Genomic DNA, 18,385 nt, shown 5'->3' with positions numbered 1-18,385 from the left:
TAAACATCATTTCCGCTTGTTAGTAGTCTATTTCATTTATTACAAAGCTGAAAAAAGCTTTGCTATGTTCAGTTCCTATATGTAAAGTACAGAACATTTCCATTGATCAGAAAGAAGGCTCCTAATGTGTTTTTAGATGTAATTTTTTCTTTCAATCACATGCCGTTGGGTGCTCTTGTAGTTGCCAAGATGGAACTGTCACAAAAGCTTCTTGATATGAAGCAGAGATAATTGCATAATAGACTGTCATTTGGAGGATGCGATAGGATCATTCTCTTTTTCATTATAATGTTTTCCATTTAAGTTTATTCCATTATTATCTCTCAGCAGCCAGAATGTATATTTTCCCATAATGCCATTCAAATACTGCTTTTAAAAATATTGTAATCATTTTCCATTTGATTATAAAGGAATTTCAGTCTAGCATTCATATTTAGAATTCAGTTTAGCATCTACTAAATCTCTTCTTGGGTTATGATATCAAATCTTAAGCTCTTTGGTATATATATACACATATATACAGTTGTGTTCAGAATAATAGCAGTGAAGTGAATAAAGCTCCAAATCCTTATAATAGCTTTTATTTCCATACACACAAATTCATTGGGAACACTGCACATTCTATTCCAAATCAAAACATGAAGAAAACTGTATCACATTTGTGTTATTCCTTTACAGAAAGTGAAGAAAAGGGAATATCAAAAATAGTAGTGCCTGCTTTCTTCTTTACAAACGTAAGCTCCCCATAGACGCGACAATTCTTCTTGCTAAACGACCGATTTTAGGGAAGTCCGACCAATCCTTCGAAATTATCGTGCGGTTAGTGGGATTCGAACGATCGTACATCTTACGGTTTTTCGGCCGACATCTGTCAGGAAATTGATCGGCCAGGTCAAAAAATCTTTGTCGGCCCCATTGCAATCTATCTATGTTTGCAGGGCCAAGCAGGCAGCTCCCCTTTGTTTTCCTGGCAAATTGGTCTTTTTAGTTGATGGTAAACTTGTACGATCGTACGATCTTTCCGAGAAGATCGTGGTCTCACGATGAGGATCTGATCTTTTAAAAATCTCAACATCTATGGCCAGCTTTAAACATTCATTATTAATGCAGACACATTAATCATACAAAACGTTGTTTTGTGCGATATTATTGGTGCATCTATGGCCACCTTTAGTCTTAGTTGGGATTAAAAGGTACTGTTTTATTATTACAGAGAATAGGGAAATAATTTTATTAAAATGTAATTATTTCATTAAAATGGAGTCTATGGGAGATGGCCTTCCCATAATTGGAGCTTATTAGATAACAGGTTTCAAGGACTTTCACACTTGATGTATCTGTTAGATCTTATTACAAATTTCTTCTTTTCATGTGGCATCACAGATAACTTGAATTGAAAAGGGATGAATGCGGAGAATATATTGTTGAGTTGCTCTGATGAGTCTTAGCTAAATATGTAGAACAGATTTGGCAACACAAATTTGGCATTTTGATTTAATTCCAAATTACAACATCCTTGCTCTACCATGATGGATACATTCACTGAATTGCCATATGAGGTGGTTATCAGGCAGAATAATGACAATGACAATAATGTAGAACAATATTGTAATGTTTTACATATACAATAAATTACTGTTATCTTTGACGAGATTGAATTTAATCCATTGTCCAAGTCCATTGAGTCTGCGTGCCAGTCAATGCTTTCTCTAAATTAACTTTTTACTATTTATTTTTCTCCCTCCCACTAGTTTCTCTTTATTGTTAATTTCAAACTGTGAGTGTTCGATTTGTTTAGAGCAGGGGTCCCCAACCCTTTTTTACCAAAGATCCATATTCAAATGCAAAAAGAGTTGGGGATGGGCATAATTAATTGCCACTGGGCTGCCAAATAAGGGCTATTGGCTATTTGGCAGCCCCTATCTTAACTGGCAGGCTACCAGAGGCTATGTTTGGCAGTACATATGTTTTTTATTCAACAAAAACTTGCCTCCAAGACAGGAATTCAATAAATAAGCACCTGCTTTGAGGCCACTGAGAGCAACTTCCAAGGGGTTGGAGAGCAACATGTTGCTTGCAAGCCACTGGTTGGGGATCACTGGTTTAGTAAACCATACAGTGCCCATGGGATAAGTGGTTATTTGATTTTCTTATCTAGAGAGTAATCAAAAGGACAGTTTTCAGAATGGATTTTTGATTAAAGACAAGCATTTGCTTAACTGGGGAGATGATCTATGGATAAAAGGAGTCCTTTGTGCTCACTCTTTCCAAAGGTCACCCAACTAGAGGAGCATCAGTGAGTGATAGATCTAATCAACATTTTCCTCCTTAAAAGGAGACGTTGCATTGTTACACCAAAGGAAACCACATCTAACCATTTACCCCCAAAATGAGATCCAAACACAACACTGATTGGCACCTAGTTGAACAATTGGCATCATTTTGTTTGGTGAACAGATAGGTTTAACTTTGAGAACTGAATATGCAACCAGTACCCTTTAAACAGGAAAAATAATGGGGATACTAGTGTCACAGGAACAGAATACAGTAAATGGAACATTCTGTACTCTGATATGGACAATGTAATCATTCAAAATAGTGTAGGATGGAGCACACAGTAGGCAGACTCTGTTGAAATAAATTTTATTCGGATCTGCATGGATCCTTTTTCAAGTGAACAATGAGATGGACAATGTATACATATGGAAACATTCAATCCTAGTTTGGTTATGTCAAATGTAACCCCCTTTTCTCCATCTGAAATGTTGAAATTGAAAATCAGTAGGAAGATTATATTAATATGAACATATATTTAAAGTGCCAACATATTCCCAAAAGCTGTACAGTAGGGTATATATGTCAAAACCTACAAATTCATAATAACTGTAATATTATTTATGTTCTTGGTGGGAGGGTTGTTTGCTTAATCATTGCCAATCTGACTGGTAGTGACTACTGCCCTTGCAACAGCAGCATTGTCCTGCTTATGAATCATAAATGGTTAAAAGGGAAAATTGCAACCATACACATGTAGTTTGGAAAATCTGCATTATGGTTACATGTACTGTATATACATAATACTACAGATACACAGGGTTTCTTCATCTTTTGATTAGGAATAAAATGTGCAGTGTCCCCAATGCATTTGTGAATATGGAATTAAAAGATATTATAAGGATTTTGCGCTTTATGCACCTTTTTAAACACACTGCTATTATTTTGATCACAACTGTATGTATAGAGGATGCTGTTCTGTTCCTATACTTAGGTGTAGGTACTTTTGAATGAAAGTCAGTATCTGTCTTAACAAAATGCTGACACTGCAAATGCTGTATGTTTAGTCAAGCATACATTCGAAGATTTATAGTAATAATCTTCCATCGAGTATTTTTTTAACATGGGGATTCAAGATTTTAGAGTTCATTTAGCTGGAGATAGCAAAGAGAGTGCTGAAAATCTACTGATTCAGATATTCCTCCAGAACAATCATTGTGTTTTATTTAAGGCAATGTTCTTCTCTGGGGGAATTTCCAAATTGGTGTAAAGCATTTTCTACATTACTACAAACCAGTAGTTATAAATAATGTTACATTTTTGTGTTACTGTGAGGCACTTGTTCTTTGTCAAATCATGCTGGGGGCTATTTTTTGTTTGTTTTTGCAGACTGGTATTCTTTTCCTAACTATACTTCTAATAATACCTGTTGTGTCTTTCAGGGAATATCTTGGAAAGCAGCTTCAGTCAGAACAAGCGCCTGCAGTTACCACAAGAAGTTAAATCGCAATTTGTTCATTTTGCACAAGTGACTACCATTTCTGCCCTTCATATAAATGTTATCAACTTGTCATTTGTGAAGTATTTGTTTTATCCCCCCCCCCCATTAAAACAGTTCATTGCTTGGTCAATGTAAAACTATAACTCCGTGTCAACACCAGGGAATGGGGTGGAAAGGAGAATAACTTGAATTTAGTGTGTTCTAAAAAGATGTGATCAAGACTGTGTTGTCTGTAATTTATTGTTAATGGAAAAATGAAATACATTCCTTACCAGATATCTTGGGCTCTAGCTTTCTCTTATTTATGACACAGTGACTTAGAATTGGTAGAACAAATGTGTAACATTTCTAGCCTTGGAAAAATCCAATCCAAGGATTTTTTGGGCTGTGGATAAGGTCTCCTTCTGATGGAGCCTTATGGATCATCATGTGATCTATTTTCTGGTAATTTGGCCAAACAAAGATGACTTTCTTAATTTCAATGTTTTGAAACTCCAAAGTGAGATGTTATCATGAGACACTGCCACCTTATTCGGATGCTTGTTGGTTTCCATTTTTAACTCTAGTTCTAAGGGAACTAGAGGCCTTGGGATTGTACACAGTTCTTCAAGAGTTGTTTAACCATACAGTATATCAGCAAAAATCTTTTCTTCCTTGTAAAAAAATTAGAAATTATCCCTATGTGGCAGTGAAACAGTGTTGTTAGAATCTCTAATATCACATAAAGCATATTCGTACTCATTTGGGATACTTTAGAAGTCCCATAACAGATGTTTCAATTTCCAAGTAATGACCAGCTGTAGCTTAATAATCCTTCTATTTGGTCAGAGCTTTTACTGCCATATCCAGACATCATTTTAGAACAATTTATTTTCCATTACCAATAGAATATTTTCCTCTTTAGAAGGAACCATTTTTTATTTCTCAAAATTACTAACATAATTTAAATTGACTGTGATATTCACAGTGGAAGTGACATTTGCAGGTGTATTCATGCCATACTTACTCACTGTAGAGTTTACTGTACAGTGGTATGATGGGAACATCATTTTTTAGATTTCGAGATAAAACAAAATCTGAACTCGGAGTGAAGATGATGAAATATCTGGTTGCTTGTAAGTATTTCCAGTTTGGTTGAGCAGTAGTGTTAAAGTTACAGCACAGTTTTCTAGCAAAAACTAAATAACACAAACACAATAAAAACAAGGTAAAAAAATGTTGTTTAAAGGGCAACTTAATTTTCTTACTGAGTATGAACATGAATGATTCTGAGAGGTCTAAAAAAAAGGTACATTTGTGAGAAGCCATGATTTGCTATATGATATCTGAGCACCCATGACTTTTGTCAGGATGGCTGCTTGAGATATATTTATAACTGGAAATCATTGGTCTGTAAATTCCACTTACATTAAACTCTGGTAACAGGATTTTCACTGACTTTCTCTACCTGTCACTTCTCTGTCCGGCAAACTCTGCATAACATTTATCAACTTCTCACAAACATTAGCGAAGTTTGTGTCACTTACCATCCTCCTTTACCTGTTCTTTTAGATCACTGAGCCTCATCAGCATCCTTTTCCTTCCCATCTAATCAAAGCTTTATAAAACATTGTTTTTGGTAGAAATTATATTTCTACATGACCAATAAATTACTAGTAAGTGTAGTAGAGTAATAGAAACCAACAGATGCAACTGTCATGACATGCATGCTGCTGATTGATTATGTGTAACTGAGTCATTAATTGAGGCTTGTTCCAAATAAAAGCAGTGTGGAGTTCAGTTAGTGAGGTCATTCATTCTGTGAAAAGAAAGGTGTCCATTACAGCTTATTTAAGGAAGGAAGAAGCAAAAGTTGTGCATGCTGGTTATAGTGCATTTCTCTCTGAAAATCTGAGTAAAATGGGTCAGTTTTAAGAAGAACAGCGTACTTTGATTAAAAAGTTGATTGAAGAGGGGAAACATGTAAAGAAGTGCAGAAAAGGATAGGCTGCTCAGATTAAATGATCTCAAATGCTTTAAAATGGCAATCAAAACCTGAAAGAAACCAGAAAAAACTACCATTCGAATGAATAGAGGAATAGCCAAAATGGCAAAACTCAGCCAATGATCAGCTCCAGGAAGATCAAAGAAGGTCTAAAGATACTTGTGCGTACAGTTACAATTAGAAGACGCCTTTGTGAAGCCAAGCGATCGGCAAGAAGACCTAGCAAAGTCCCATTATTGATGAAAAAACTACGTGCTAAAGAGGTTACAATTTGCCAAAGAACACATTGTCTGGCCTAAAGAGAAATAGCACAACATTTTGTGGACTGATGAAAACGAGTTTTCTTTTTGGGTCTAGGGGCCACAGACAGTTTGTCAGACAGCCCACAAACACTGAATTACACTGGGAAGACAGTCAAGCATGGTGGTGCAAGCATCATGATATGGGGATGTTGGGCCTATTAATCACATACTAGGGATTGTTGATCAATTTCAATACATCAAAATAGTTGAAGAGGTCATGTTGCCTTATGCCAAAGAGGAAATATCCTTGAAATGCGCGTCTGAACAAAACACAGACCCCAAACACACCAGTAAACAAGCAGCATCTTGTTTCCAGACCAACAAAAGTGGCCAGCCCAATCTCTTCATGCAATAGAAAACTTGCAGGGTGACATAAAAAATACTGATTCTGAGGCAAAACCAAGGAATGCAGAAGATTTGGGGAATGTAACAGGTGGCAAAAGTTGGTGGACTCCATGTAACACAGATGTGCAGCAGTTCTTAGAAACACTGATTATACAACTAAATATTAGTTCAGTGATGGAAAGGAAAGCAAAATCTTGAAACAGCCTAATATTCCCTTTACTTCACCTTCTGTAAAGGAATAATACAAATTTGAACACATTCTTTTGTGTAGAATGTGCAGTGTTTCCAATGCATTTGCGTGCATGGAAATATAAGCTATTATAAGGATTTTTAACTTATTTACATTTTTAAACACACTGCTATTATTGTGAACACAACTATAGATCAATGCACAAACCACACCATGCGACTATAACTAATCCCACTTACATTATTTCTATGGTGATCAGATTTTGTAGGATCCAACAAAATCTTGTGCGGTTGCGTGGTGTTTCAGATAAAATCGAACCCACAAAATCTGATTAAAATCTCCTGTGTAATTTAGTCCATGGTAAAGGCTGGTACAGTGCATGGCATAATGTGCAGCATACAATGCCCAATCCAACACATTAGCAATAGTCAGACTTACGGCAGAAGGATATTGTTATTGTTGAATTTTAGGATCACTGATAGTCTAATCTAATAGGTTTTTTTGTGTTATTCTAGATCTCATGCCCAGGTGAAGTGCATGGGGTATCCATTAGCCATGTACAGTACCTTCTTTAAAAAAAAAGGCAGGACAAATGGCTTGTTTCCAGAGCAGTCCTGTTTAGTGGCCTGTCTCTTGGAATAGTGCACAGCTAATTAAAGTGCTCCAATAGTATTCCTGGGAATATCAGTCAGGAACATAAAAATGGTTTCGAACATAAGAAAACAGATCTGTCAGAGAAAGACGTGCAGAACACTGCACACTAATAAAGCATGCAGACTACAGTATATTTCTCAGACATATCAAATAGAAGCACAAGCAAAACATGCCCTCCTACAGAGAAGCATAAGTGATGCTCTAAGAGAGACATAAGTAAAATGTTAAACCCTGCACAGGGAGACATATGCGAATCTTAAACATCCTCAGCAGTGTAGCAGATAAATTCTCTGTGCCAGAGATGTTGATATAGTGTTTATCCTAAGTACCTTTTCTTTATAAGTTTAATGCCTTACATATCTATAAATGCTCCGTGGGGTTTCCCACCCATTGTAATTATGGTTTTATATGTATTTCAATGCTCCCCCCCCCCAACAATATTTGGTATAACCATGGTTGACCTTAATTCCAGCTGGGCTTTGACATTCATGTTCTTGGTTTAAGCCATTCCAGTGGTGCTTTGCACTTACAGTACACTATGGATATAGCTGCTTTCCTTGGCTGAGTAGTTCAGGGTTTTGTTTTTGTCCCTGTTGCTGTGTGCGTTTTTCTTTGTAGCCTTTATTCAATTTCATTCTGCTGATTTCACTTGTCACATGAATTGTTACCAAATATGCTTTTAGTAATAAAAAATGCATTCAATAAAAATCAGCATAGCTGTAAATGTATAAAAGAAAGCATTTGAGTTTATTCAAATATTGACCAAGGGAAAATGGAAAGCGCCCAGCATTTGGATTTTATTGCTTTAAGGATGAAAACAATGTCATTCAAATTATCTGCATTTCCAAAGAAATTTCCTATGTAATTATTTAAATAATGAATTGGCCTTGTGCAAAACATTTTAAAGGTGAAGGAAAGTCGTATCCCACTTGGGGGTGCCAAATGTTAGGTACCCAAGTGATTGTATTTACTTACCTGAAAAAAAGACAGCTATTTTGTTCTACTGCGCATGTGTCTGCCCTGGGAACTTTGAAAAAAGAAGAAGCCAGAAGATTGATCCATGGTGCTCACTGGAATAACCCCTGGGCCGGTGCAGTTTTCTGCTGAGCTCCAGCCCGGTGGTTATTCCAGCTAGCTTTTAAGATAGAAATGAGACAGATTGCTTCTAATCTCAAGGAAAGTATCCTTTTAAGAAGCTTTATACAAAAATGGAAGTTTTAAAGAGTTAAAATTTGAGAGACTGAGCTTCAGATAAGCTGAACCACATGTCATATATGCAAGATGGTACCAGTCTTAAATATACGTTTGCAAATGCAAGGAGTCTGACTGGTAAAATGGGAGATCTTGGAACGATTTGTTTTCTGATGTTGCGGGCGGTTATCTCATGAAGAAACTATGGGCGTCTTCGGAAAGCCCAAGCAATCCGAGTGCACCCCACCGGCGATTTTAGCCGGTGTGAAGGCAGTTTGGGGAGATTAGTCGCCCGAAGAAGAAGCAATTTGTCGCTGGGCGACTAATCTCCCGAAATAGCAGCGTGGGTCTCTGCCCTTAATAGAAAGAAAAGGAAGGCATTTAAAAACTACAAGTCTGTGGGGACAGAAACTGCATTTAATGAACATAAACATTATAATAAATGTTGTAAAACTGCAATCCAGAAGGCAAAGATAGGAAATGAGGATTGCATTGCAGCAGAGGCTAAAACTAAACCCAAAAGGTTTTTTAAGTATATTAATAGTTAAAAGATGCTCATTGCGAGTGTTGCTCCTTTAAATAATTATACCAGTATGGTTGTAACAGATACAGAAAAGGCAAATTTGCTAAATCAGTTCTTTTCTTCAGTGAATACAATACAGGAATTACTTCATAGTGGCACTGTTGGCCCAGCTCAATCTATTCAGTATATATGTGTATATAAGTGTATATAATAAACTTGGCTGTAGCAAGCAATGCCAGTCAGCAGCACCAATGGCAAATAAAGTCTTGAGCTGTATTAAAAGGAGCATAGATTCATGAGCGGGGGGTCATTCTTTCTCTGCACAGAGCACTAGTTAGTCCCCATCTAGAATATGCCGTACAGTTTTTGTCTCCAGCACTCAAACAGGACATTATTGAATTAGAGTGCAGAGAAAACTAAGCTGGTAAAAGGTATGGAAAGACTGGCCAGGTTGGGGATGTTCACGCTGGAGAAGAGGCGCTTAAAGGGTGATATAACTATGTATAAATATATAAGGGGATCATATAGTAATCTCTCTAATACTTTATTTACCAGTAGTTCTTTCCAGCTGACACAAGGTCACCCATTCCGTTTAGAAGAAAAGAGGTTCCGTCTAAATATTCGGAAGGGGTTTTTTACAGTGAGAGCTGTGAAGATGTGGAATCCTCTCCCTGAATCAGTTGTACAGGCTGATACATTAGATAGCTTTAAGAAGGGGTTGGATGGTGTTTAGCAAGTGAAGGAATACAGGGTTATGGGAGATAGCTCATAGTACAAGTTGATCCAGGGACTAGTTCAATTGCCATCTTGGAGTCAGGAATGAATTTTTTCCCCTCTGAGGCAAATGTTTTTTTTTGCCTTCTTCTACTCAACTAGCAGTTAGGCAGATTATATATAGAGTTAAAAGGTTGAACTTGATGGATGTTTGTATTTCTTCAACCTAACTTAATATGTACCTATGCAGGAAAGAATCCTTGCTGCGAGGGAAATGGAAAGAAATTGGTTGATATGGGATGTTATATTACTGAATATGCAAAGATCCATGACAACTGACTGGCATCATTATACTAATAGTCTTCTTTTCTTTAGTGCCATGGTTATGGAAGACAAATTGTATAGCATCCACACAGACAGACTAAAAATGCACTTGAAACAGTATCCATGCGGCCCGAAACATGTTGTGTTAAATAAAAGATTTGCAGCTGAGACTGTGGCTTGTGTGCCCCTTCCTACCCTTCATTGATTCAGTAAAAATGCTGAGAATTGTGTTGCTTTGTTGTACCAAATCTATAATAAATGTTACAGAATATGAACTGAGTGTCAGTCATTTGTGTAAACTGCTATTCCACTTGTTCAACTTGTATACATGTGCCTCGAGGCAAGATCAGACTTCCTATCAGAGTGGGAAGAAAAATCTATAAAGCATATGTGGGAAGCATTCATCTAAGGAAGAACACGTCTCTTCTTCTTTGTTGTGCACCCTTTTTTCTATTTTCTTTTTTTTGGTCTATTAAGAATGGTTACAATGGTGGGGTTAAAAACTGCAGTGGGAAATGTCACTTGCACATAACTGAGAGATATCAAGGTGTTTGTTTCAACACGGAAGCAAAAATGATAGAAGCCTATTTTCTGGGACAGCTCGAATCAATGTCTTTTCTACTGACGAACTGCGTGTGTCCTTGAGGGTACATGCTGTTTCTGACATGATGAAAAAAGTGTGGTTTTTCAAGTGCTTTTTGCCTATTCATCTATTCTAAATCATTGGCAGGATTGCATCTTTCAACAGGAAATGTAACATGATAAATAGATGATAGATTTAGATTATGATTTCCCTCTCCATTTAGATTGTAAACTCTCTGTAAGCCTTCCAATTCTATATTTTTCTGTATCCCTTGCTGGAGAAAAGTACAAGTATGGCACCTGTTATCTGAGTACTTGGGACCTGAGTGTTTCTGGACAAGGAGTCCTTCTGTAATTAGAATCCATACCTTAAGGGGCTGATTCACTAACTTCGAGTGAAGGATTCGAAGTAAAAAAACTTCGAATTTCGAAGTTTTTTTTGGGCTACTTCGACCATCAAATGGGCTACTACGACTTCGAATCGAAGGATTCGTAGTAAAAATCGTTCGACTATTCGACCATTCGATAGTCGAAGTACTGTCTCTTTAAAAAAAACTTCGACCCCCTAGTTCGCCATCTAAAAGCTACCGAAGTCAATGTTAGCCTATGGGGAAGGTCCCCATAGGCTTGGCTAACTTTTTTTGATCAAAGGATATTCCTTCGATCGTTGGATTAAAATCCTTCGAATCGTTCGATTCGAAGGATTTAATCATTCGATCGAAGGAATTATCGTTCGATCAAACTATCTGCGCTAAATCCTGCGACTTCGATATTCGAAGTCGAAGAATTTTAATTCCTAGTCGAATATCGAGGGTTAATTAACCCTCGATATTCGACCCTTAGTGAATCGGCCCCTAAGTCTACTAAAAATTATTTAAATGTAAATTAAACTCAATAGGATTTGTCTTCCCCTAATAAGGTTTAATTATATCAAGTAAAATGAATTATATAAGTACAGGTATGGGATCCGTTATCCAGGAACCCATTATCCAGAAAGTTCTGAATTACAGAAAGGCCGTCTCCCATAGACTCCATTATAATAAAATAATTCCAATTTTTAAAAATGATTTCCTTTTTCTCTGTAATAATAAAACAGTCACTTATACTTGATCCAAACTAAGATATAATTAATCCTTAATGGAAGCAAAACCAGCCTATTGGGCTTATTTAATGTTTACATGATTTTCTAGTAGACTTAAGGTATGAAGATCCAAATTATGGAAAGATCGATTATCCGGAAACCCCCAGGTCCCCGAGCATTCTGGATAACAGGTCCCATACCTGTACAGAGATGGGAGAGCTTTCTGGATAATGGGTTTCAGGATATACCTATATATACTTATAATATTATTGTTATATTATATTATTGTAAATAGCTAGCGCTTTAAAATACATGATGGTTGTATATAAATAGTACATTTAGAAATATTAATTTATATTAAGCGCCTACTGTAGAGAAAATACAAAATCTCTACTATACTATTCTCAGAAGTCACAGTCTAAGGGCAAATACCAATCTTAGTTTGAGGATATTGTTTTGTTATTAATATCAGATATCAATAGCACCAACCCAGAGAATCCCTTAAAATCATAAGCCAGAAACTCCTCTTCCAAACCCTGGGTCCTAATCACATCACCATCATTTTACCCTGTTTTTCTAGGTATTCCTCGCTGCTGCACTAGACTACTACTACTTTGTGCATGCGCAGTACAGTATTAGGGATTCCAGGGAAAAGAAGGTAAGATGATGGAATGGTACTTAGATAGACAGAAGTACTCATGAGCGAACCTCATGAATCTACTGCAAGGGAGTGATTGGAAAACCTTTTGTTGTGTTTGCACATTGTAGTCTGAATAAGCCAAACATTTGCGTTAATTTTGTAATATTAGTTGCTCAGTATAAAATATAGAACATAAATGTTATGCTTTGCATTGGTTAATAAGACCCTGTGTTCTGTAAAATGTGCATTTTGTGAAGGGTGTGTAACTATAGGCCCAAGAGCACAAATGGAGAAACACTTGTCACTGCCCAAAGTGCGTGTCATTGACTTGAACAGCCACATGAGCGGAGAAATACACAGGCAGTAAAACTATATGTGGCATAAGCCTACAAAAGGCAATGCTCTATGAATAGGCCAAGACTTTTAATGATAGGTTAAAGCTTCTGTTTAGACTATACTGTACATAGGCCAATAATTGCAGCCATATGTCATTAGATTTATTTCACAAATATTTTGGATATATACACAGGAAACCCAGCGCCTCCTCTACGTTTTTTCATAATATCTTGTAGAAATACGAATCTCTCAAATTGGGCTTTGCCTATTTATTACTAAATAACAATGTGCACATTGCAAATAATTCAACCATTTATGTTATTCTTGAACCAATTGTATTTGTTATAGTTGTAATATTGGTGTGTAGACAGACACTTAGGGGCAGATTTATCAAGGGTCGAATTTCGAAGTTGAAAATACTTTGACCATCGAATTGAATTACTTCGAATATCGAAGTCGAAGTTTTTTTTGCATCGAATTTGGTCATTTGCGGTCAAAGTAAAATCATTCAATTTGAGGATTTCAGCGATCAGGGGTGCTTCGCCAATGAGGCGAGTTGAGGCTGTCGCCTCAGGTGGTAGCGCCCTACTAGGTACCAGGGGCAGCAAAAATGCTGCTCCTGGTACTTTAAGAGTGAATTTCCGGGGGAGGGGGGCAGCAGCTCAGGTGACAGAGGGGCCAGGATCACCCCTGTCAGCGATTGATCGAACGTTTTTTCTTCGACTTTAAAAAAGCGTAGAAAACTGCTCTAGAAGGTCCCCATAGGCTAACATAGCACTTCGTGCAGAAGTATTGAATTGAACGTATTTTTAAAGAGAGAGTATTTCGATTATCGAATGGTCGAATATTCATTTATTTTACTTCGATTCGAAGTCAAAGTCGTAGTATCCAATTCGATGGTCGAATTATCCAAAAAATTACTTCGAATTTCTAATTTCTAACTTCGAAAATTTCCTCAAATTTACTTCGACCCTTGATAAATCTGCCCCTTAAGGTCATTGTGCCTGATCCCGAGCCAGCAATTCACAGTGGAACTGCTTTCAGATAAACTATTGTTTCTCCTACTCAATGTAACTAGAGGTGTAGTGATTTGAACTTGGATTTTTACAACTGAGTGCTACTATCATATCTACCACTAGCTGGAACATTTTTAGTGATGCAGGTGTCAGGGATCTGTTTTATTGTTACCTTCCCATTGTACTTCGGGGGGGGGGTGACATTATTCCAACTTTCAATGCCACGTTAAAGAGTGATTGAAGTTTATTAGAGCACAGGTCACATGACTGAGGGCACATGGGAAACTTAAAACAAGTCTAGCCCCCACATAAAATTTCAAAATTAAATATAAATATAAAATAATCTGTTGGCTCTTTTGAAAAGTTGATTTTAAATTTACAGAAATGATGACCAAACTCTATTGAAAGATCATGTGAATAATATTTTATGTTGGGACAGATGTCATCTCACCAGTCTAAAGTGGGGCTTCCCTTTATCACAGCACTTGAGAATCTCTCCATAGTGATCCTGTGGATTGTGAGACAAAAATCCAGAAGAGGATCATAGATTTACTAGCAACACATATATACACAATGTATCAATGCTGTCGTTTAGGGCATTGTTTCAAGTAAAACAATAGAATACAATGATGGAGCAGGGATATGTCCAAATAAAAATTGGTGTGCTGTTTGTGGAAAGACCTAGTACCCCATTGTCTGCTGTTGGGAACATTCTAATCAATACCTGAGTATTAATTGGACTAACAAAGTTTTGTGTCTGAAAGCTAAACACACCATTCTGTTGGAATATAAAAAGGAGGAGAGACGTCTAACAGCCGATCCACAACAGAAATATACACAAAAGTTATCTTGCAAGAAGAGAAAGGAGGCGCTTAAGTATCTGGGCTGCAGTGTGTATTCTATTATACATCAAAGTGATTTTTTTTCTATATAATCCTCTTACTGAGATGAAGATACAATGAAAAAGATTGGTTTCATTGCATGATTGGGTATTCATTTTATAGTGTCCCCTCTCATTAATGTATGTTTGCAAAATGCTTTTGACTTTAAAAGCAAGCATATGGATCATCTACAATCTGCAAAAAGGAGTTAAGAAAGTAAGAGTAAAAGTAAAAAACTCTCAGACTGTATGTAGTTTGTAAACTATGGATGTAGAGCCTTCCCGCCGGCTAAAATGTAAATCCCCGGCAGGTGCTACTCGGAGTGATTCGTTTTCTGAAGTTGCCCGGTTTCCTCGTCAGGCAACTTCGGCGACTTCGGAAAACAAATCGCTCCGAGTGCCATCCCGCCGGCGATTTACATTTTAGTTGGCGGGAAGGCAGGGGAGGCAGTTCGGGGAGATTAGTCGCCCCGAAGAAAAGGCGATTTGTTGCAGGGCGACTAATCTCCCCAAATCTGCCTGTGTGCTCTGACCCTTAAGGACTGCTGCTTCCTAAAGTGCAGTAATTTAATCAAGTGTATCTTTAATTGTTATATATTGTGCATTTTCCTTTGTTTTTACCGATATTTAAATCATTGCAGCTGAGAGAAATTTAAGGGGCAGTAAATCACAGCCTGGTGAAGGTGTTTAGGCATTTTTTTTTCTTTTTGTTGTCTGATAAATATAGTAAAACATTGATGTATGTAAAGAATATTCATTGTTTAAGAATCTCCAGAATGTCTTTTGAAATGTAAGATTTTAGCAAGTTAAAGCACTCCATCATAATGCATATGCCAATAGGCCATATACAATATTATTCATATAATCTGGGAGATACCAAACAATAAGTTTAAAAATATTTAATGTTTATTACTTTATTCTCATTTTTGTTACTACAGGTATGGGATCCGTTATCTGGAAGCCCATTATCCAGAAAGCTCCGTATTACAAAATCTCTCCCATAGACTCCATTATGATGAAATACTCCAAATTTTTAAAGATGATTTCCCTGTGATAATAAATCAGTACCCTGTATTTGATCCCAACTAAGATATAATTAATCCTTATTGGAAGCAAGACCAGCTTTTTTTTATTTATTAATGTTTACATGATTTTCTAGTAGACTTAAGGTATGAAGATCCAAGTTACGGAAAGATCTGTTATCCGGAAACCCGAGTATTCTGGATAACCGGTCCCATACCTGTGTTACCTCATTTCATATTGGATAATATTTAGTGTTGCCAGGCACAATCTGAATAAATACGACATTGTGCCTACTTGTACCAATCAAATAATGCAAAGTAGAATGCAAAGTTACTATAAAAATACAGAGCTTCCAGTTTCAGTCAGTCCACTGATTATAGTTGTGTCACTCTTGGCCCCAGCTAGCCTTCCCAGACGCTAAGGGGCAGACTTACTAAGGTTTGAGTGAAAAAGTTAAAAAAGTTCGAATTTCTAAGTAATTTTTTTAATGATTCGACCATCGAATAGGATACTACGACTTCGAATTTGAAGTAAAAATCGTTTGAATATTTGACCATTCGATAATCGAAGTACTGTCTCTTTAAAAGAAAATTTCAATACTTCGCCAAATTAAACCTGCCGAAGTGCTATGTTAGCCTATGGGGACCTTCTACAACCATTTTCTAAGGGGCAGATTTACTAAGCTCGAGTGAATTTTCGAAGTCCAAAAAGTTCGAATTTCTTAGTAATTTTTTGGATACTTCGACCATCGAATAGGATACTACGACTTCGAACTTACTTAGACTTCGATTCGAAGTAAAAATCGTTTGAATATTTGACTATTCCATAGTCGAAGTACTGTCTCTTTAAAAATCCTTCGATTTCAATACTTCGCCAAATTGATGCTACCGAATTGCTATATTAGCCTATGGGGACCTTCCAGTGCATTTTTTTAAAGTTTTTGGCATCCAATAAAAATCCTTAGATCGATCGATAAAAATGTAATCTTTCGATCAAACGATTTTTATTTAATCAATCGAATGCTTTTTTAGCGCTAAATCCTTCGAACTCGATATTCGAAGGATTTCAATACAATGGTTGAATTTCGAGGGTTTTAACCCCTCGAAATCTGACCCTTGATAAATCTGCCCCAAAGTCTTTGTACATCAAAGAAAAATCCTTTGATCGTACGCTAAAATCGTTCGAATCATTCGATTCGAAAGATTTAATCGTTCGATTGAAGGATTTTCCTTCGATCATTCGAATGCTAAATTCTGTGAAAAATCCTTCGACTTCGATATTCGCTCAATCGAATGCTATTTTAGCACTAAATCCTTCGAACACGATATTCTAAGGATTTAAATTCGATGGTCGAATTTCGAGGGTTTTAACCCCTTGAAATTTGACCCTTGATAAATCTGCCCCTAAGTCTTTGTACATCAAAGAAAAATCCTTTGATCGTACGCTAAAATCGTTTGAATCATTCCATTCGAAGGATTTAATCGTTCGATCGAAGGATTTTCCTTCGATCATTCGAATGCTAAATTCTGTGAAAAATCCTTCCTAAGTCTTTGTACATCAAAGAAAAATCCTTCGATCATACGCTAAAATCGTTCGAATCGTTCAAACGCTAAATTTGGTGAAAAATCATTCGACTTCGATGTTCGATGTTCGACCTTCCAGTGCATTTTTTTAAAGTTTTTGGCATCCAATAAAAATCCTTAGATCGATCGATAAAAATGTAATCTTTCGATCAAACGATTTTTATTTAATCAATCGAATGCTATTTTAGCGCTAAATCCTTCGAACTCGATATTTGAAGGATTTCAATTCGATGGTCGAATTTTGAGGGTTTTAACCCCTTGAAATTCGACCCTTGATAAATCTGTCCCTAAGTCTTTGTACACTGCAGAAAAATCCTTCGATCATACGCTAAAATCGTCAATCGTTCAAACGCTAAACGCTAAATTCGGTGAAAAATCTTTCGACTTCGGATTTCAATTTGAGGCTCGAATTTCGAAGTTTTTTTAACTTCGAAATTCGACCCGTAGTCTGCCCCTAAATAAGCATGTACAGATTATAACTAGGAGTCTTTTTAACAAGTCATAAGTGTTACAAGGTGTTTGTGTGTGCACAAAATAATTGTAAAGCAAAGAATTAAATTGAGCCTTTCAACACACAGTGCTTCTTTCTATTCTGTAAGTCCTTCTACTTCGTGATATTTTAATCATTACCGAAACACTGTTTCCTTTTCGATTTAGTAAAATCACTGCTTTTAATAGGTAATATTTTCTTCAGAAAGCCAGCAGCCGAGCCATTTAATAATTTAGAAGCTATTGTCAGTTTCATTAACTTGCTGAAGTGAAATTCAAGGGACAAAAAAGCAATCGCCATAGCTTCACAATTAGGAGTTTTTATGTAAAGCCCAAGAGTGAGGAGTTCAAGGTTTCAATTATGGTTTAATGAAAGGCCAACATTTAACCCTTTTACCTCCTTCATGCATAAATATTGTACAAATGTGTGCCAGAAACTGGGATTTTTTAAACACATTTTCTGAATTTTTACATATAAATATATGTAAAGAGTCAGAAACCCATTTGTCATATATTTTCCTCATCTGTCTGTCTGTCTGTCTGTCTGTCCACAAGCATGTTTTTTTTTTACTTTTTTGTGTATGAACCCCTTGGTAGCAAAAGTTAAAGGGATTCTAGGAAAATATGTTTTTTTTAACGCCTCGGTTAATATTGCATCTCCAGCAGACTTCTTCATTGAATTCAATTTTTTAAAAGAGTATCTATCATCTATCTATTATATCTATCGATCTATCGATCTATCTTTCTATCTAT

General features: G+C 36.5%; 1 protein-coding gene across 1 annotated transcript in view; it reads left to right on the top strand.

The window, feature by feature from the left end:
• The window catches only part of atp6v1h.S (ATPase, H+ transporting, lysosomal 50/57kDa, V1 subunit H S homeolog), a 44,163-nt gene extending 40,110 nt beyond the window's left edge, over nt 1-4,053 (top strand). Inside the window, exon 15 of the mRNA XM_018223703.2 lies at nt 3,717-4,053. Coding sequence (XP_018079192.1) covers nt 3,717-3,777 — 61 coding nt within the window. The 3' untranslated portion in view covers nt 3,778-4,053. The remainder of the gene's footprint in view (nt 1-3,716) is intronic.
• The last annotated feature ends 14,332 nt before the right edge of the window (nt 4,054-18,385 follow it).

This window comes from Xenopus laevis, chromosome 6S (genome assembly GCF_017654675.1).
Source record: "Xenopus laevis strain J_2021 chromosome 6S, Xenopus_laevis_v10.1, whole genome shotgun sequence".
Taxonomy (NCBI): domain Eukaryota; kingdom Metazoa; phylum Chordata; class Amphibia; order Anura; family Pipidae; genus Xenopus; species Xenopus laevis.
This window is presented reverse-complemented; position numbering and strand designations above follow the sequence as displayed.